Source organism: Tachypleus tridentatus, chromosome 12 (assembly GCF_004210375.1).
Source record: "Tachypleus tridentatus isolate NWPU-2018 chromosome 12, ASM421037v1, whole genome shotgun sequence".
Classification (NCBI taxonomy): Eukaryota; Metazoa; Arthropoda; class Merostomata; order Xiphosura; family Limulidae; genus Tachypleus; species Tachypleus tridentatus.
This window is the reverse complement of record NC_134836.1, coordinates 22,035,790-22,058,172: the sequence shown is the minus strand read 5'-3', so window position 1 is coordinate 22,058,172 and position 22,383 is coordinate 22,035,790. Positions and strand designations below refer to the sequence as shown.

Here is a 22,383-nt window from a genome sequence, read left to right as displayed (position 1 = left end):
CCTACCCTATGTTATCCTCTTCAGATTTACCAGGTTGCACATATCTACCCTGTGTTATCACCTAGAGGTTTACAAGATTGGACATACCTACTCTGTGTTATCCTCTAGATAACCTGTATGAAAAGGTGTATGTACCAGCGTTATGTATTGGCACTCTCTAAAAGTTCAGCTTATTTTTAATTATTCAAAACAATTTTATTTTTTGTTGTTTCCAATGTCAACTTTATTTTGTTAATTACACACATAATTTGTAATAATTTAAAATACAACAGCAGATATTTGAATAATAAAGTTAATGGCTTTTTAGTGAACAAAAATCTGATTTTAAAAAAACTTCTTTATGGCCAGAATTAAGGAGTATAGTGTTTATAGTTACAAAATTTTAAATTTGATTATTAATTTACGTAATACGTTACGTTCGAAATAAAACGTATTTAATTGCCAATTTCTGTTATATTAGAGTCCTTTAGAGTATTTTCTTGCTAAATGTCACAGAGGGATTATTTACACCTTAATTTGTTTCAGAAATTTAACGGAAAATTACATGGAAGGGCTCGCCTCGTGTTGACAGCTATCGATTCACAATCCCAAAATAATACTCACCCTTTCATCTGCGGGGGCGTTATTACTGTTCGTTGGTAAAATATAAACAAAGAGTTGGCAGTGTTGATTAGCCACTTTCCCTGTCGTTTATTGCTGATAAGTTGGAAGGGCTGTAACAGGTATTCCTTGAGTAATTCCTAAAGAACCAAAATGTATGATTGATGAACGACCAAACTCTACAGTCCAGTGTAACTTATAGACTATTCTAAAATTTTCTTAACGTGTCAAGTGAATAGTGATTGTTAGGAACAACACTACAGCGTGAGTTATTTAAAAAAAGTATTTAAACAGTCTTTTCAGAAGTCAAAACTCGAGGCCGTTCAGAATTTGAAAATAGGCGAAATACTTATATGTATATATAATTGTATTTTATATATATATATGTGTGTGTGTGTGTGTGTATATATATATATATATAACAGCCATAGTAATTATATTTACATTTATCTAATTTTTCCTTCCCAGTTTCCTTTTTGTAATTAAAGTAATGGTCTACAGGCGGACTGTAGTTGTGACATCTTTATCTCCTGCTTGTAACGTAATTGATAACAGCCAGTTGGACTTGTATAAAAACAAACCACTGTAAGTATTTTCTATTCGAAACTAGACCAGAATGAAAAATCTTAAGAAATTAACCATCAACAACCAGTTTTCTCATGGTTCAAAGGTTTTTTCATGGTTTATAACAATAAACTTTGGGACTTAATCCCCAAAGTGACATAGCACAGATAGTCCACTGTGTTGTTTTGCGCCAACATAAAAAAAAAAAAAAATAGAAAGGAAAGAACTATCACTATCATGGTGACTCGACGGTTAGCTTATAACTCTAAAATTCGGAGCTAAAACAACAACTCATCAACAGTTAAAGCCTACTGAATTAACAACCAATATATATACTGTTATTAAGTACGACCACGCACTCTCTTCAGACTGTACATGCCATTCATCATTAAATACAACAGGAACGACGAAACGTTGGAAGTGTTACAACATTTAATAGGCCCACCGATACCAGCACGAAACAAAACTGTATTGGACGAGACATAGCAACGGTGTTGTGTTAGTTTATTGTTGTTAGATGGAAAAAAAACATTTGTTGTGTTGCTAAAACGACTGTAACAGAGGACTTGTTACAAGTCTGGCAACAATTAAAAATAAGACTAAACGATATTTACATAAACGTAACAGGAAATAAGACGATCTGTTGACAATTGAGGAAGACATTATTAAATAAAGTTAAAAGGACAATTACAAGAATACTGTGTAGGCGACGTGGTTCAGTAGTTCATTTTCCAAGTCAAGTTAATGTGGTTCGCTGGACAAATGATATTTTGGCAGTGGTCCAATTGAGATCACCCAAGGCGTAAGAAGAGAAAATAAATTGTGTGAGAAGCAAACTACCGTCCCTTATTAACTAATGTCTCTGCGATAAGGAGTGTGATATATCTAACCTTGAAAAAACAAGATTTCTAGCCTGCCCCTCTCTTGCCATGTTTGGTTAGAATATTTATACATGTACTAAGCAAGTTCATATTTTTCATCCTGTACCCAGAAACGATTATTAGAAACAAACGAAATGGGGTGAACATTGTTTCTTGATCAGGTGGAATTTTGTCTACAGGAAACCGTGACTATTAATTAAATTGCTATCTTTCTATCATTATTTAACGGAAACTTAGGACTTATAAATATAATTACTCTAAGAGACGTGAATGTGTGTTGAAAATGTATAACAATTAGCATTTTACTAAATTTTGTTTCGGAGTAAATTTCATGTTTAATTTCGTTTGCTGAACTATGTGATTTGTATCTATCACAATGTTTTTGTTTAATGATAGATGGCGCTCCTATAATCATTCAATGTTTTTCTTGTCGGATGGTCTCGTCGCTTCCAAGCCTAATAGTGTAACGAGCTGATGTTTTTATATTTGTTTCGATACTTTCCTGATTACGTAGAGCTAAATAAAACTTTTTACATAAACGGAGATATGAAATGTTTGCTTTGATGATGTTATTGGATGTGGACACGTGTCCATCTAATCTACGTACGAAGTTAGAGATGTTTTTTAAATCTGTAAATGTTTAAATTTCTTCAAAAGTCTGTTTAGAATCATTGGAAAGCTTGCAAGAAACGTGCGAGAAAGCAGGTAAAAGACCTTTTCCTTATGATTTAGTTTTATTAACCAATTAAAAGACCTTTCCTCTGTGATGTGGTTTCATTAGCCAATTAAAAGACCTTTCCTCTATGATGTAATTATTATTAACCAATTAAAAGACATGTCAGGGTTTGTAGTTTATACAGTCATCCCTAATTATTGTTAACGTATATAAAGAAACTTTATCTATGTTGGATTGTTGGGATGGCTTGAAGATCCGTAAAGATGTTGTCAAGTTGTTTAAACAACATGTTATATGCTACTACATGCTCGTCTCTGATAGATTTAGGATGTCTGTCTGTCTGTTTGTTTCTTTTCAATTTTCGTGAATAGCTACATGAGGGCTATCTGCGCTAGCCGTCCCTAATTAGCAGGGTAAGATTAGAGGGAAGGTAGCTAGTCACCACCATCCATCGCTAATTCTTGGGCTACTCTTTTACCAACGAATAGTGGGATTGACTGCAACATTATTAGGCACTCACGGCTGAAAGGGCAAGAATGTCTGGTGTAACGGGGACTTGAACCTGCAACCACCAGATTACGAGTCGAGCGGGCTAACCACTCGACCATGTGGGGCCGATTTAACATATGAACCCCAACTAATTTAGAAATATATTCAATTTGTAACATGAGTTAGTCTGTATATAAAATACAAAATTAAATACAACAAAATTGGGCAAAAAAGTGTATTAATACGGTGTATAGAGAATACACAAAAAATAAAATCTGAATTTCGTTTTGAGATTAAAACCATATACAGATATTTGATAAACTGTTCTGTAGTCTGTTAATCAGTGTTCTTTGATAATTTATTTTCCTGAATGTTGTTACTTCACTGAGAATATTGATGACTTATAAAAAAGATGGAACGACAAGCCTCATTTGTGGAGTTTGTTGTTATGGTGAAAACAAATCTTCTGATTTTATAACGCCAAGCTGTCAAATATTTCTCTGAATATGGAAGGAAAGGTTTTCGTTATTTGTTTATTTTTAATTAATTTAACAAGTACAGTACAATGCTTGAGGAAAACGTTTTTATTCGTAAAGGTGAATTTTACAGAAAAAGAAAACTTTGCAGTCAAAAGAACTACTCGTACTGATTAATTTTGCAGGTTCACATTTTTTATAAAACATAAGTGCTGATAAATGAAACATAGAACTTGGTGCAGAAAGAGCCCTTTCCGAGCGGCGATCCAAACGTTTTAGCTTTTACGTTTGCCGCTAGGAAAAGTACTGTGACGTAATAGTTGCCAAACAAATCGCTAACGCCAGCGCGTTGAACGTAAATAAACATGGCCAGTACATACGGAGAAACAGAGGCGGAGTCTGTTTTGATTTTGTGTTCTGAACAGTGCCGAGTAGCGCCATATGAATTCGAACCTACTCTGAACGAACCTAGAACAGTTACTTTTGACACAGATCTGACAAGTTCTAGTGATGAGGACAGTTCCACGAGCGAGAACAGCGGAACTGTGAGTGATACTAAAGAAATAAGATTATATATTAGAACAACATGCTTATGAGGCTTATGAGATTTACATTTAATATGACAATGTCAAAGTACTGTGTTGAGATTAATTTTATTATGATGAGTTATGGAAATATGTTATGGAGTTTATATTTGATTGTTTACAAGTCTACAATGTTTTTTTTTAAATATATAACATGTACTTGATTACTTCAACATGTTCAAGACAGTTTTATTTTAATTTATCTTGAAATGTTAAATTTGAAAAATGGTATTCTTCAAACTTTTACATGTGTAAAAATGATACAAAAACATCTACAGAATGATCTACCACCTTTTACACTTGGAATATACTCTATTTGGGATAGATTTGTCCACTGTCTAGACTAGGAAATCACGGTTTCACTGACTTTTAGGTGCTACAAATGCAAAACACGCTCATGAATGTGAAATGTGTATGTCTAGTTACATTCTTCAAAAACTTGTACTTTTTAAATTATTATATTATACAAGTTATTGTTTATTGCTTTATACTGCACACATACCTTTAAGTTTGTTTTTTTCGTGATGGCGAGGGATGGCTTCAGAGGGGTGGAACCTGTACGCTGTAGGCTGAGATCAGTCCTCAGCTCTACACGAGGAAAGATTGTGGTGACGATCCTGTCTACTGCCGATGGTTTTTCAGTCTCAATCTGTCTGGCTTGAAACCCACGGAATCCAAAACAGTGAGATCCGACACAAAACATGAGCGTTTTGACAAAGCTTTGCATAGTGTGAAGGAGTCCAGTTCTTCCTATTGACCATCCGCACCCACTGTCGCCACCTTGTCGGTTTCTTCTCCTTGCACGGAAACGAAAAGAAATTTTTGCCCATGCCGAACCGTTTTTACAAACATAAGCAACGCAGTAAACCATGTTATCATAAAACAAACATAAAGTAGCAATATCAAGACAAAAAATAGTCTCACAAAGTATGTAATCCGAAAAAAGCACCGGTAGATTTACATAAAACACTAGCACTGAAAGGAACAAAATGGTCGGCGCGCAACGAAGCTTGTTTGGCAACTATTACGTCATAGTTGTAAAACATCACGGAAACAACCGAACGACCGAGTTCGAGGACCCTCATATTTTGTTTCATTTTTTACTCAAAAACTAAAGTGTTTAAAGATATGGCAACCACACAGGAATTATACCTAACCAAAGTGCAGTTTCTAAGGCAATTATTAAATTTTTGAAAATTCATCTTTAAAAAGTGATCAATTAAATAACAAACAATAAATTCTAGTCACTGTTCGTAATATAATGAGAAAAAAGAGGCTCGAATGTCTAATTGTGGTAGGAGAGAGAACCGAGTTTGTTTGTTTGTTTTTTAATTTGTTATAGATTAGTCAAGCCCTCCCAAGGTTTAAGGAAAACTGATCTGCACTTATTAGGTTTTCTACCACAAGCTTTATTGTTAGCGTAAACGAAAAGGTCTATAAGTTGTTTGTTGAATACCAGTTATTAATTGTTTTTGTTATTCTGTGTTCGACCCAGTCCGTTGCCAACTTCAGGGAGACGTCGCAGTAATGAGAAACAGTTGTATATCTACAGACAACCAGTTCTGTTTGGTTGTTTTTACAGGTTAAAACGTAGCTCTTAAAACACGTTTGATAATAGTAGTATGAGTGTGTCGTTACTTTTCTTTATTCTTTTTTGTGGATTTATTGTATAATTGTTATGTTTGATATCCTTGTACTTCACGACAGTTGGCACTAGTTCTACTGCTGCTAAACTTGACGTGTTGAAAGTACGTTTTAATACAAACAAATTAAACGAGGCTACTACAACTGCTAATAAAATAAAGTAGTTAGACAAGTTACACGACCTTCAGAAACGTTGCACACGGTAGAGCACTGACTCATCACGTAATAAATTAATACAACACGTGATTAGCTGATAACGTCGCAGCGACCAGACGACGTAATTATCGAATAAAAGAAAAGATTCTACTGAAACAACTTCCAGTTTGCTGCCCCCTTCCCTCCCGGAAGATGTATAAAATGTGTTGTATGGTTTATAATAATTTTCTAGTTAGCTGTTAATTTCGAAAAATTGGAAATATTTACGGTCACATTAAACAAGTTGCTTACAATATTGTAAGTGGAGGTACTTTGTGAATTCAAAGTTATATGGTTCCCGAACTATTGCCGTGAAAACACATTCCGCACTTTGGGAACGTTGGGGTGTTATAAGAGTTACAGTTAACTACTGTTCGATAATACAGTAGTTGGCGGGGGTGCTATTACGTAGCTGTTCTTCTAGATTGTCAGTTAAAAATTAGGGACGACTATGTATAGATTGTCCTCAAGCATTTTTGTATGAAATTCTAAAGTGAACAAATCCTCTGGGAATACTTTAGTAACATTGATTAAAAGAAACCATTTAACAAAAGAATAAACTAGTAATAATTTATACCAGCACAATCTTTTATATATCATTGGCCCTCAAACCCTTATTGGCTCAGTATTCAAAGGGTGCAAAACTGATAAAAGTTGAAGCCAATCTATTTATTCGTTTGTTATTATAGGCGGCGGAACGGGGGGAGGTGTTATCCCCAATTTTGACCTGGTAGCAAAGTGCCCCTTCGAATGGAGAATAAAGATTGGTGTATAAATGTCGCGGAACTTCACTGTTACAACTCTGAATACACTGAATTAACTGCTGTTAATACACGAAATTAAGTGCCATCAATTGTTATCAGTGCCTAATCCCTCATTAAATTCATATAAGTTTTGCCGCCTACACTTGTCACAGTAAGTTATACCGGTTTTGGAGAATTCCGCCCCTTACCGCTAACTCTAACCAAGATGTTTTGCTTGTATGTTTTCTTTAGAGCAAGGCCATATTAGGCTATCTGTTGCGTCCATCGCGCGGAATCGAACTCGGAATTTTATCGTTGTAAGTATACTGTTGTCCTACTAGAGGGCTGAACAGTATATAACCGAAAAACTAGACTTCACGGAGTGATGAAGTGTAAACTATATGTATGGTTTTACAAAATGTATCTACATAGTTCTATAATATTTATCACTGATGTCAATAATTTATTCTTGTATAACTCGGTAACAAGTGTTATTCAATCTAACCAAACTTTGCTACCTGGATAATGAAATTTAGAAATTAACATATTTTCTATGTAAAAACGGACAAATTTACACATTTGCATAAGGTCTGAATAAAACAACATATGAATCAAGATTTACATGTACTTATACTAAAGTTATACAAAAATGTTTAGCAGTGAGTAGTTTTTCGAGATTTGCGACTATAATGTAAATCACTTTCACGTATCAGCTCCCAAATATAGTCTCCCATCATGTTTTCGTTATACGCTTCCAGTTTACAAAAGCAAAGTTTGCGCGGAATTATAAACAAACAAACAATTCTTTTTAACCCCCTATTGTTGTTCACAGCGCAATATAGCTCCGACAGGGAGCGCCACAATCTGACTAAATTCAATGTTCGCTCTGATTGAAATAAATAAAAATAGATATGCGTTAAAATACGCCCCGCATATTGTTTTAGCCGCTATAATTTTCCAAAGTGAACAAAATTCGCGACATGGCTAACTAATCAATGAATACTTGCTTTAAAATTAATATCGAAAATGTTTTTATATTAAACGCCTTATATGATGAAGAACTCGTCACGAAGCGCGAAACGTCGTCTTAAAAGAATGAAAACCGTAGAAACTCGGTTTCCACCGAGAACATGCTTGTGGGTCATCTCTCAGTCACAGATCATATGCTATCTTGTTACGTATATTGGAAATATCTGCGTTCCAACAGTGTGTGGGGTAAAGTTGTCGTGATTACATTAGTTACGTTAAATATGGAGTTTGGTTCAGTACCAAACAGCTTTTCGTCAACAGTGGCGACACACTTCTCTAACCCATGCACGTGTGTCTGCATTGTTGCAGAGATTCGCAGCGTGTCTCTGGCTCTCGGGTTAGTTCGTGGCTAGGTGGTGATGTTCTCTGTTCGGTTAGGAAGGTTGGTGCATCAACCCAGTATCGGAGCTTTGGCGCTACCTTTCCCAGTAGCACAAGTAAGTGAAGTTACATTTTCGTGTCTGATGTTTCGCACGTCGCACACGTGTTTCTTTTTATCTCACGTCACATCTGTTTCCAACCACGATATTAGGTGTTGTGATCGTTAGTATTCCCTGTGTACAAGATTCATGTCAAACGGCATAAAAATATGTCCGCAAAATTTATTTTAATTTCCATAATTTTTAGTTCCATGTCTTTAGTTTATAACAACTCACACAGAAATATTACGAATTAATGTCTAGACAAAAAACAAACAAACTCGTAATGTGTGTTTGTTTTTGTAGTTAACAGAAGGAAAAACTGAACACGAGCGAATTTTTATCTCATCGTTGTTTTTTGTTATTTTTCTGCTTGCCGCATGGCCCGGCATGGCCAAGCGTGTTAAGGTGTTCGACTCGTAATCCGAGGGTCGCGGGTTCGCATCCCGGTCGCGCCAAACATGCTCGCCCTCCCAGCCGTGGGGGCGTTATAATGTGACGGTCAATCCCACTATTCGTTGGTAAAAGAGTAGCCCAAGAGTTGGCGGTGGGTGGTGATGACTAGCTGCCTTCCCTCTAGTCTTACACTGCTAAATTAGGGACGGCTATCACAGATAGCCCTCGAGTAGCTTTGTGCGAAATTCCAAAACAAACAAACAAACCACATCAGCGTCATTCGACCGACAGTTTTAACTCGTAATAAGAAACTGTCATGGTTTTCTTTATGAATAAATACATTTATATTTTCATAACATATAAACGTAATTCGGTATAAAGATGTATAACAATCAATACGTCACTTTTAGGTTAAAATAATTTGAAAATGATATACCTGAGTAAAGCATTGTTACTTGGTTGAGAAACCTTTAAATTTTTTAATGAAAGGAAAACTTGCAAGTTTAGTCATGTCTTTAGAAACATACACAAAATTACACGTTATGAAAAAATTACTTCGCAATAATGTTCTGACCGAAGTCTTTAAAATAAATAAATGTTTTCGAGTGTTCTGGAACGAAAGAACTAGGTTTCAAGAAGAATGCTGATCGTTCTTTGTCACAACTGTTCGTCTGTTTTTACACGTACACATACCTTTTATATTTTATTTTGAGAGTGTCAAACTTTGGGGGGAAAAAAAACCCTGTTAAATGGGTTTAAGGAACTAGCGATGACAACCAATAAATCAAACTGTATTTTTTCGTTTTGACAGAAATCTGATGTCACTGAAGGCGTACATTGTCCAGTTCTGGTCACATAATGTTAATATCAAAACAGTTGCATGTTTGGTGTGACGGGGATTTGAAACCGCGACCCTCAGATTACGAGTCGAGTATCTTAACCACCTGGCCGTTTTAAACGTACTCCCTATGTTGTCAGAAAAAGGCGTGGTTTAGTGGTTAGTGTGTCTGGCTGCGGAACGAAAGGTTCGGAGTTACTAGAGAATGTATTACACATTCTGTACTTTCACTTGTTATAAAACTGTTAATTCCTTCACTCGGGTAGCGGCGGATGCTGCAGGCTTATTTCCTTTCCTCTGGTCAGCTGTTCAAAATAAGTGACGGTAATACCTAAAAACAAGGGTGACACTGACCTGTTTATTAAGCGCACATGCGCATAAAGTACCATTTAGCTTGAAACATTCTACTACTAACTATTGATTTTTGAGACACACCTATCACTGCGGGGATGGGGTGGAGGGTGTATTTTAACTGTCATCGTAAGTAAAGTGTTGTACTTTATCTGAGCTCTTCAAAAAGGTAACTCTTACCACTCGTAGTGATAAGATGTATTTTAACCATTTCGTTTTTTTATGTAGGTGGTTCAATATGTACATTTTCTGGTTGCAACATGTCACTGAATGTGAGGACTTTTTTTTTTCTTTTAATTTTACAGACTTGGGGCTACATATTTCTAGGTTTTAGTGTGTGTAAGTTTTAACATTCACTCGTAATGTAGCAGTTTATTTGTTTTTTCTTGTACATTTTTTACAGAGTTTCGGGCACGATTTATACGTAGAATTGATGGATCTAAATGGTCCTGATTATTTGATACTTTTGCTTAAGCGAGGACTTAGATGGAGGAGGGTTTACTTGAAAGGCATTGTAAATGGGTTTCGTCTGTCTAGGAAGTTTTGGACAAAATTTAGAGGTGCTAGTGTAATCTTAATCAGGTCGCTAGCAGCTCGAAACTTTGACCAAAACGTACTAGATTTTATACTCTCTTAATATGGTTTTGTTAGCAGTTGTCTTTCTTGGACGAGTTGTTAAGGCAAAGTTGGCGTTTAACCAGAACTACTGGGGGATTTAGAGGAGGACAAAAGCATGTCTTAATTATTGTGAACGTTGTGGGTATACCATATCCCACAGGAAAAAAAACAACAGAAGTGGGCTGGCATGTGTACAGAAAATCTTTATTGTCCTAGAATGCCCAAATATATATACATATATACTTCTTTATAGAGTTGTGACCAATAAGCATTTGATTTTAGCCAATCACAAATTCGAACCAATTGTGTAACGTTCTTAGTGGAAGTAATCAATTTCATTCATAGTAAAAGTTCGTCTGCTATCTTTCTGAAAAAACCTAATATGTTTCCACTGTTATATTACTGTCGAAGAGAATCATTTCGTCATGAACTGAATATTGAGTGGGAAGAGATAAATAAGGAGATATGGGTAGGAAACTTGTAAGAGGTTTTATTATATTAATTTCATTTCACATTTCTTCCAGTAACAAATTAGGCTTTACACATCCAAAACAAAAGAACACACAACAGTGAAACGTGTCGAATCGTACTGTTTAATTTAATGTATTATTTTTGTGCTATAGCCTAAACCAGGGAATGAAAACACATATAAAAAGTACAAACTACTTTTAATTTACTCAATATCTTTTACACAATCGTTGGTGGGAGATATCAGTCAGGGTTTGGAATGTCCTGAGGGGGAGGTCGTTTGTTAGACAATTTCGGGAACCCGTAGACTGAATCCTTGAAGAATTTCTACAACAGACTTTCATGCACAATGTAACGTTTATTTCGAGATATTGAGACAAATATAATTCAACACATACTCTTTTAATATCCATACTAAGTGTTTTGATAAATGAGCCTTAATTCGGAAGTTCTCCATTTGAAATTACTTTAAAAAGTATTGCTTTGTATAGACATTTTGTGGCCAAATGGCTAGTGTGCCCGAACTGTAAATCTAATTATTATGGCTCGAATTTCGTTGCTTTCAGGATGAACTTCGTAATTTAGGACCTTGAATACGTTATAAGAGTGAGTGTCAATTCCAACTGTTCAGTAAGACTAGAGTAGCCCAAGTGTTGGCAGTGCATGTTATTTTTAAGTAGCTGCCTTCACATAAGTTTAAAATTAACCATACATCTGTAGACAGATTGTAGGTTTGCGAGAAAATGTTGAATTAAACAAAGAAATTCACGCTTAAAACATTCGAAGTCGGACAGAATTGAATTGTCATAATTAAAAGCGGATCGAATACTGATTTCATAATTAAAACTGTTTGCATGTAGAATTTGAGAGAACATTGTTCTTTCCTTATCAGTGAAAGTGTTAATATCCATACCAGCCGTTCTGAGATACATTTATACGCAAGAAAGCCTCTTACGTACAACTTAGGAAGTTGACTAGCGTCCTCTCTCGACTTTTGTGCGAGAATGAATCTCACGAACTGTTATTTAGTTGTTTCGTTCAATCACTGATAAAGAGCAACCCGAGAGGTGACGGTGGTTGTTGCGATCTCTCTAGTTTTATCACTTTAAAATTAGGAACGGTGAGTAAAGATAGTCCTCGATTAGATTTCCGCGAATTTTAACAAAATAAACACAAAGTTTTACTTACAGTATAAAGTGTAATAAACGTGGTACTTTTTTGTAATACTAATTCGACAACGTTTACTTGTTATAAGCATGGTGGTTCACTTCTCCTTTATAAGGTGGTTTTGTTTGTTGAATCTTGTTGATCAACGCTACTAGCCTGCACTAGCGGTCCCTAATTTAATAGTAATAGACTATAGAGGAGGCAACTAGTCAACAAAATCCACTTCCAACTCTCTGGCACATCTAATCGAATTTTTGATTGACTGTAACTTTACAACGCCCTCACAGCTGATAATAGATCAAATACTTTTGACGATGGGATTCTAATTCATGGCCCGCAGGTTGTGAGTCAAGTACCCTCTAACCACTAGGCTTTGCTAGGCCGGTAAAGTGACTTGTTATAGAACTGTTGGACCACCAAGTTTTCCTAGGCCAGTAAAATGACGTGTTACAGAACTGTTGGAAGATGTACATTTAAAAGTCATTGGTCAAAGCTTTTTAAACGCTCTTTTTATTGGTTGTCCTAATATTTTCCAAGTTACACAGAAAATTATGTTCAAAGAAAAACCTCGGTATTTTTATCTTTTTAGTTTTTTCTTTTCCTTTTGTTGTTTATTTTTATTTTTCTTCTCCAAAATTTGTTGAGTGAAGTTGAATTGAGCTAAAATAGGCGGATCAAACATTGGTCAGTTTTGGCATTTTACTGTTTCATTGTCAGTTTTGGTTTTGTTTTTCTTACTAGTTCGGTTACGCCTACACGCATGCCCACGAATATGTCACATTTTTTTAAAATTTAATTTCTGTTTAAGTTGTAGGAATATGTGAGTTCCTTTTGTTCGTGGTTTTCGTTCATTGTCAGGAGCATATAAAAATATGTTTTTGTTTGTTTTTGTTAATAGAGAAATTTCAGTCTTCATGCTCGATGTTGTTGGTATAACTTTTATAGCTATGCTTCAGATAATGCTACTTATTTTAATTATCAGGTGGTTTTCACAAATAGTGCTAAATAAATAGATTGGACAACGATAAGTTTACGGATTTGCTAAAATTTGGGGCTCGACTCCTTGCTGTGTTTACAGCTCTAAAACAGATAGACAAACAGTAAATGAAAGATATTTTTCCTTGAATATGAACAGTCTTTTAAGTATCGCTTGTAATGAGACTTGAAATAGACACTGCGTGGCCTAATGGTTAGCCTGCTTGATATTTGAAGCCATTTTTCGTGTCCCGTTACCGAAAAAAAAAATATACTTTCACGTCAGGTGTTTTGTAAGGTTGACGACTAAATTCTATTCTTCGGTCAGACAAGAGTAGCATAAAGGTTGACGGCTGGTGCTGTTGACTAGCTGCCTTCCATTTAGTCTGTCAGTCCAAAATTAAGAATGACTGTAGCTTTGTGTGAATATTCGAAAACAAAGACAATTACACTTGTATTTGTTTGGTGTTTTAGACCAAGATTTATGTATGTGTTAGATTATACTAAGCCAACAGTGAATCTGTTATTTTAATACTAGGTATTAGAAGACAGCGTTGGATCATACTAAGCCAGTAGTGAATCTGTTATTTCAGTACTAGATATTGGAAGAAGACATTATTGGGTTAAATTACTGTAGTATAAAGTACTGGATGTTCAGTATTGACTTGAACTATGGATTAACAGTTTCATGACAAAAAATGTTTTGACCAATTTTCATTCAAACTGTTATTCGAATATACATTTTAAGCTTTCAGGTGTTTGTTGTGTTGCAGTAAAATAACATTTTTTTACAGTACTTAAACAGTTTAAACAGGTCCTGATGGCAAGGCTTTATGTTACGGAGATATTGATCACATAATGTAAGGACCATTATGTTCTCCAGCAAAGACATTTTTGGTACATATTAACAACTTCTTACAGTGATTTTTTTCACTTTTAATGCTAGTAATATATTATTAATACTTATGTTCTGTCAACCTTCTGAAGACCAGGGTAGGCCAGAAAAGTTTTATCTCAAGTCATACTTGACTAAACAAAGGCTCTTATGATCTTTTCTATATTTACCTCAGAGCAGTGACAGGTATGGTGAAGTAGGTTAAAGGAAAACTTAATGAGTAATGCAGGGAAGAAGGTTTGACGAGTGAAACTGTGTTAGTTCGTTTTTCTAAGCCTGTAAACATCATACGAGTATGTCTACAAAACTCGTTCAGAGAAACGTATGTAGATAATATTTTCTGTTGATTTTATTTTGTAGCAATTATAGAGATGTTTAAATAATAATTAGGACCGGGCGTGAGGCAGTGAGCCCGAGGGTTGACATTTAACATTTAAATCGAATATTTTTTCATTGTCTTGTTACAAACATTTATCTCGAATTTTCACTTACTGACACACCGTCTATCTGTGTATACTTGTTATATTAACAAGCTGTTACTTTAACTACTTACTGACACATGGTGTATCTGTGAGTACTGGTTATATGAACAACCTGTTACTTTAACTACTTACTACCACACGATGTATCTGTGTATACCGATTATATTAACAACCTGTTACTTTAACTACTTGCTGACACACGGTGTATCTGTGTATACTGGTTATATTAACAAGCTGTTACTTTAACTACTTACTGACACATGGTGTATCTGTGAGTACTGGTTATATGAACAACCTGTTACTTTAACTACTTACTACCACACGATGTGTCTGTGTATACCGATTATATTAACAACCTGTTACTTTAATTACTTGCTGACACACGGTGTATCTGTGTATACTGGTTATATTAACAATCTGTTACTTTAACTACTTACTGCCACACGCTGTATCAGTTGATGATGGTCACCGTTTGAGGGTTAAAACATTGGAACGAGCAGGTAACGAACTTTTGGTTCCATACAGTCTATACAGAATTATGTATGAAATCTTGTTCATTTTGTGTTTGCCGTGGGTTTGAATAAGTAATAAAGAACAATATTCGCCATTTTGTGTCAGATCGGATGGTGTGCCGCATTGCAGCACGCCCTGCAGAGCTCTTTAGTAATTAATCACGTGTCAATATGTCTCTGAGAGAAATCTATGGTTTATCAAACCACGTCCACATCTTGGTTTGTTATTGTCTGTGTATTCATATCACCGTGTTTGAAGTGTGTGGGGGACATATGTGGTGACTTGTTTGTTTGTTTTGAATTTCGCGCAAAGCTACTCTAGGGCTATCTGGGCTAGCCGTCCCAAATTTAGCCAACTCTTGGGCTACTCTTTTACCAACGAATAGTGGGATTGACCGTAACATTATAACGCCCCCAAGGCTGAAAGGGCGAGCATGTTTGGTGCGACGGGGATTCGAACCCGCGACCCTCAGATTACGAGTCAAACGCCTTAACCCACTTCGTCATACCGGGCCATGTTGACCTGTGTTGTCACGCTTCGAGGTTCTAATGAAATGCTCGTAATATAATGTTGTAGAGAACAAACAATGAGTAATTATAAACATATATGAACGTGGAAATTGGTGAAACGAATTTATGTATATTTGGAATATCCTTTTGTTTTTTGTAGTTTAATTTTATTTCGTACTTTTCTCTCACTGCCAAGTGTTTTTTTTTTTTTCATAGTATAAACGTTACACGTATGTGTTGAGAGCAAAACCTGTTGGTTTTTCTTGGGAGTGGGGGTTTAAAAAGGCGGAGGTGAATGAAACTTCTCCTTCGAGGAATGCCACCTGGAAACTAGTTATTCAATTATTCTATTACCTAACTTCATATCTTTATTAAATATCCGAGTGAATACTGCCATTCTTATTATTGTTACAACCAATTTGGACTTGGAACAAAATTTTGCAGTTTTTCTTCTCATATTGATTCAAACTGGAAAGAATCATAGAATGAAATCCCAGAGGAAGCGCTAGATTGGAAACGGGATTTCTCTAAGTCCTATGGCACCTGCCGTCCATCCGTCCGTGCTCCGTGGTTTAAGAATTTGATAAGGTAAACTCTCGTGGTCTCGCATCTCGAGTATCGTAGGAACTGCCCATCATATTTTTTGTCTTTCTTTACATGTATAGACTCAACGAGTATTGTTCAATTTAAATATATATATATATTAATAGAGGAAAAGTCATTAGGAAAGTCCATTTAAAACATCCAGACAGACAGAATGAGCATTTATATGCTGCTCAGGAAATTGTGTAGTTGGAGAAAGTAAATATATACACCAGCAAACAAGTGAACTAGTTCACAAATATGAGAACCGGAAGTCGAGCCCCCTATTTGATAAAGACTAAATAAGACTAGGAAAACATATTTGATATAAATTACTTAAATCTTTGTACGTTTTAACAACACGGTCCATTAACATGTAACATGAGTAGTGTGGGACCGCACGATCAAATTACAACCTGTATAGTCCATTAGCATACGAATCGGATATATAATGGAAGGTTGACCAGTAGAGTGTTGGGACCGTTCTAACAATATTTATAATCCAAGGTTGACCGGTAGAATGTGGGACCATTATAACAATGTATATAATGGAAGGTTGACCAGTAGAGTGTAGGACCGTTCTAACAATATATATATATATATAATGGAAGATTGACCAGTAGAATGTGGGACCGTTATATCAATATATAATGGATGGTACACAACTAGAGTGCGGGACCTTTCTAACGATAAACATATATATATAACGGAAGGTTGACGTGTAGAGTGTGAGACCGTTCTAACAATGTATATAATGGAACGTTGACCAGTAGAGTGTGGGACCGTTCTAACAATATATATATATAATGGAAGATTGACCAGTAGAATGTGGGACCGTTATATCAATATATAATGGATGGTTCACCAGTAGAGTGCGGGACCTTTCTAACGATAAACATATATATATAACGGAAGGTTGACGTGTAGAGTGTGGGACCGTTCTAACAATGTATATAATGGAACGTTGACCAGTAGAGTGTGGGACCGTTCTAACAATATATATATAATGGATGGTTGACCAGTAGAGTGCGGGACCTTTCTCACAATAAATATATATATATATAATGGAAGGTTGACCTGTAGAGCGTGGGACCGTTTCAACAATATCTATATATAATTGAAGGTTGGCCAGTAGAGTGTGGGACCGTTTTCACAGTATGTATAATGGAAGGTTGACCAGTAGAGTGTGGGACCGTTCTAACAATATGTATAATTGAAGGTTGACCAGTAGAATGTGGGACCGTTCTAACAATATATGTATAACTGAAGGTTGACCAGTAGAGTGTTGGACCATTCTAACAGTATGTATAATAGAAGGTTGACCTGTAGATTGTGGGACCGTATTACAATATATATATAATGGAAGATTGACCTGTAGAGCATGGGACCATTCCAACAATATCTATATATATAATTGAAGGTTGACCAGTAGAGTATGGGACCATTCTAACAGTATGTATAATAGAAAGTTGACCAGTAGAGTGTGGGACCGTTCTAACAATATGTATAATAGAAGGTTGACCAGCAGAATGTGGGACCGTTCTAACAATATATATATATTTAATTGAAGGTTGACCAGTAGAGTATGGGACCATTCTAACAGTATGTATAATAGAAGGTTAACCTGTAGATTGTGGGACTGTATTACAATATATGTAATGGAAGGTTGACCTTAGAGCATGTGACCATTCCAACAATATCTATATACAGGGTGTTCGGAAAGTTACTGTGCACTTATATATTTATTAACAGACATGTTTCAATATAGAATACAGGAGGTAAATATGAATGACAATTATAAACAATGTTGAAAGTGACCCCCGTTGGCATCAATACAGGCCTGGATCCTTCTTATTTTGTTTCTAAACACCGCTATCAGTTGCTGGCTTGAAATGGACTGAATAAAATATGATTACAAAACTGCACAGTGACTTTCCGAACACCCTGTATAATGGAAGGATAAGCAGTAGAGTGTTGGATCGTTCTAACAATATATATATAACGGAAGGTTGATCAGTAGAATATGGGACCATTCTCACAGTATGTATAATGGAAGGTTGACCTGTAGAGTGTGGGACCGTTCTAACAATATGTGTAATGGAAGGTTGATCAGTAGAGTGTGGGACCATTCCAACAATATATATATATAATTGAAGGTTGACCAGTAGAGAGTGGGACCATTCTAACAATATATATATAATTGAAGGTTGACTAGTGAAGTATGGGACTATTCTAACAGTATGTATAATGGAAGGTTGACCAGTAGAGTGTAGGACCGTTTTAACAATATATACACTGCTGACCAAAAACTTAAGGCCAATGAACTTAAAGAAAAAATATGCATTTTGCGTCGTTAGACTCAACCATTTATTTGAGTAGAGCTTCAAAAGATAAAAGTAAGAAAAGGGAAAATAAAAATAAAAAACTTTTTAGCATTCAATAGGGAAAATGCGAACACTATGAAATTAGCCTAAATACTAGCTGATCAAAAGTTTAAGACTATACCAAAAAAAAGTCCTAAACAGTGTAGGAAATACCCAACAAGAGGTCTCAGTACTGAGTTACACGGCCGTCATTGCGAATATCTGCAAACATTCGCTTTGACATGGTCGATAAAAGCGTTTGCAGAAGGCTGGCTGGAATGTTATTCCAAGTGGTGAAGATGGCTTCACGAAGATCATGCACTCTTTGGAATTGACGTCCATTTCTATAGACTTCCCTTGCCATCCACCCCCAAACATTTTCAATGGGGTTCAGTTTGGGTGAACACGCTGGATGGTCCAAACGAATCACGTTATTCGCCATGAAAAAGTCCTTTGTCCTTCGGGCATTGTGGATTGCATCGTTGTCCTGCTGAAAGATCCAATCATTTCCACACAAGCGAGGGCTTTCAATCAATAAGGATGGTCTCTCCCACATGTCAGTGTATCTAGCTGCTGTTTGACGCCCCTGTGTAATCTGAAGCTCCATTGTTCCATAGAAGGAGAAGGCACTCCATATCATGAAGAAACCTCCTCCACTGTGTCGTGTAGAAAATGTCTCCGGTGGGATATCCTTATCGTGCCAGTAACGTTAGAAGCCATTTGGACCATTCAGGTTACATTTTTTTTTCTCATCAGAGAACAAAACCTTCTTCCACTTTTCTACGTCCCATGTTTGGTGCTTCTCAGCAAAATTTAACCGAGCTGTTTCGTGGTGTGGAAGGAGGAGTGGCCTTTTAGACGTTTACGATTTTTAAAGCCTTTCTATCGTAGATGGCGTCTTATTGATCTTGAGCTGCATTCTGCGTCCGTAAGGGCCTTAATCTGATTCGACGATCGGTTGGTATCTTGCCGGACAACCCGTCGAATCCTCCTGCTGAACGCCGGCGAAATTTTCTTGAGCCAACTACTTGAATTTCTCGTTCCGTATCCCTCAAGGTCTTTTAAGAAATTTGCAACAGCAGTTTTACTACGCCCAATCTCACCAGCGATGACACGTTGAGAGAGACCTTGCTTTTGCAGCTCGACAATTCTGCCACGTTCAAACCATGTCAACTTTTTAGGCTTTGCCATGATTTTACCCAATGTAACACAGGCAATGTCGGTAGGAGATGTTGACAACACTAATGCTTGAACACAAATGACTAAATTTCGTTACGTGTTTACCGATTAACACTTCGTTTCAGTATGGTCTTAAACTTTTGACCAGCTAGTATTTAGGTCTTTTCATCGTGTTCACATTTTTCGTATTAAACGCTAAAAAGTTTTTTATTTTTATTTTCCCTTTTCTTATTTTCATCTTTTGAAGCTCTTCTCAAATAAGTGGTTGAGTCTAACAAAACAAAATACATATTTTTTCTTATGTTCATTACCTTAAGAATTTGGCCAACAGTGTATAAATATATTGGTGTAATATTACACTAATATATATCTACATTATAATACCTTTATCACATTAATATATATATTTATAACTCCTGTATTACAGTAATATATATATCTATATTATAATATCTTTATTAAACTAATATATATAAATATATATTATAATACATTTATTACGCTAATATATATATATTTATATTAGAATACCTTTATTACACTAATATATATATATTATAATACCTTTATCACACTAATATATATATTTATATTAGAATACCTTTGTTACACCAATATATATTTATATTATAATAACTTTATTACACTAATATATATCTCTGTATGATGATATCTTTTTCACACTAATATCTGCCTATTGTTGAATATGTATGCATGTTTATTCCTCGTGTTGTAAGTGCGTGTACGTATCATGTATGTCATGAAGAAAATTTTGGGTGTGATAGTACACAGAGATATTATCAACAAAATGATTCTGCTATCCTGTGTTGTGGAAAATTATAGCTACCTCTTCAAAGTAGTTTGTTAATTATATAAAATTACTACATCGGTAAATAATGTATGTGGAATACTAGATTCCTTTGTCCAATATGTCCATCAGTAAAAGGGTCGGGGTGCTTTTTCACGGATTCAGCAGGCTTATAACACTAGAAACCGAACTTTGATACCTGTGATTGACATAGTATAGAAACCCATTGTGTAGTTTCCCCTTAACAACAAACCAATATTCACACGAACTTGTAAGTGTTACCAAGTTAAAACACGTCTTTATGTGACGTGACTGTTGTTCCATTAGCAAGGCTTATTTGAGATTAATATGGTGTTAATTCTAGAAGTAGACGACCTTATAACACCGATTTTTGTTATATTTCCTTAATTGGACACACCGTTTCTTCAAGTGTGTTCCGTTAAAATAAGATTTTTATTAACATGTCTTTCATACACCAGTGTGTACTATAGAAATTAAATAATGCTTATTAATATTTTACCAACAATCGGTGAACATAGAGCTCTGTTTAACAAACACGTAAGAATGTTGGTTAATCAAAACTATTGTTGTATAAATTGTTTTGTCTCACATGGTTTAATTAACTAGAAAAATGTAGTTGAAGCCGCACAAGGGATGAAAATATCAAAGTTAAATAATAGGACGAACAATCGCCAAATTTTTATGTTTTTATTTAAAGAAGGAAGATGTTTCGAGATGGTACTGTTCGTAAGATCTGCAGTTTATCTCTTACGTTAGTTTTGTATTTCATAAAGTGTAACAACAACATTGTGAAATAATGTACATATATCATGGAACTGTCCCTCTGCCTGTTAGGTGTCTAAACATCACTGGCTGAACCAGTATGCAGAACCTAGGTCCACTTACAATAGATCGAATAGAACGATCAGTAGTTATTCGACTTTGACAGACTTCTCAGTTTATGCTATGTGAAGCCGACGCCGAATGAAAGTGAAGTTTAATGCCACGAGCAGCGCGGGCTTTATTTGTTAGTCAGTCTTCAGTGCTGAACAGGCTTGCACGTGCACGAGGACAATACAGAGACCTTATCACGTGGATATGAAAAAGAATTACGTCACTATAATTATTATATCAAACGAGTTACTTTAGTGATGTGTGCTATAGTAGTAATCTAATAACTTGTTCCAAATTATTATTCTAAATATATAACAAAACACTCAGTAGCTTAGCATTACATATCTTACAGGATGTAACATTGTTATTAATTCTAGACAAAAATCGGTCGAATCTCAGCAAGGTTTTTTAGAATATAGATCCTAATGTGTTTTGAATTTGGCATTGAAACCAAAACCTAAAAAAAAAAAAAGTTCTGTTTGCGGCTACAGCACATAAAAGATGACAGACATAAACCAGTTCCCTCTGGTGAATGTCTCTGGAACTTAAATAATACGTAATCCCGGAGTTCTGTTTTTGCTTCATCAAATTTCACGTTAAAATAAGCCTGCTAATAACCTTTCGAGGAACTTGGAATTTCTTCTTGTCAATAGACTTAAAATGCCATCGTGTTTACATAAGATTTATTGCTATCGATCTGAGCATTTATCCTGCAGTCTACACGAAAATTTCTTGAATATTGGCAGGCCTCAAGTCAAACACAGGGATTTGTTCGTCTTTTCAGAAAGTGAACGAAAATAAGATAAAACAGGACAATTTATTAGTTTATAGATGAAAAAAACACTTGAAACACACACCCTTTTTTAGTACACACTTGAAATACACACCCTTTCGTAGTACACACGTGAAATACACACCATTTCGTAGTACACACGTGAAATACACACCATTTCGTAGTACACACGTGAAATACACACCCGTTCTTATTACACACGTGAAACACACATCAGTTCGTATTACACAAGTGAAACACACACCAGTTGGT

The 22,383-nt window shown here is 35.5% G+C and overlaps 1 protein-coding gene across 8 annotated transcripts in view; it reads left to right on the top strand.

The window, feature by feature from the left end:
* LOC143235144 (RNA binding protein fox-1 homolog 1-like) overlaps window positions 1-22,383 on the top strand; it is a 73,922-nt gene that overhangs the window by 8,934 nt on the left and 42,605 nt on the right. For 5 of the 8 annotated variants that reach the window (XR_013018944.1, XR_013018943.1, XM_076473011.1 and 2 more), the window contains exon 1: window positions 4,046-4,231. The exons of 1 other annotated variant lie outside the window; for it this stretch is intronic. Coding sequence is in view for 4 of the 7 variants with exons in the window: in XM_076473011.1 (XP_076329126.1) it covers window positions 4,052-4,231 (180 nt within the window). In the remaining 3 variants the exon portion in view is untranslated. Of the gene's footprint in view, window positions 1-2,564; window positions 2,751-4,045; window positions 4,232-8,159; window positions 8,319-22,383 lie in introns of those variants that run through there. 2 more of the 8 variants (XM_076473014.1, XM_076473012.1) reach the window with 2 other exon arrangements.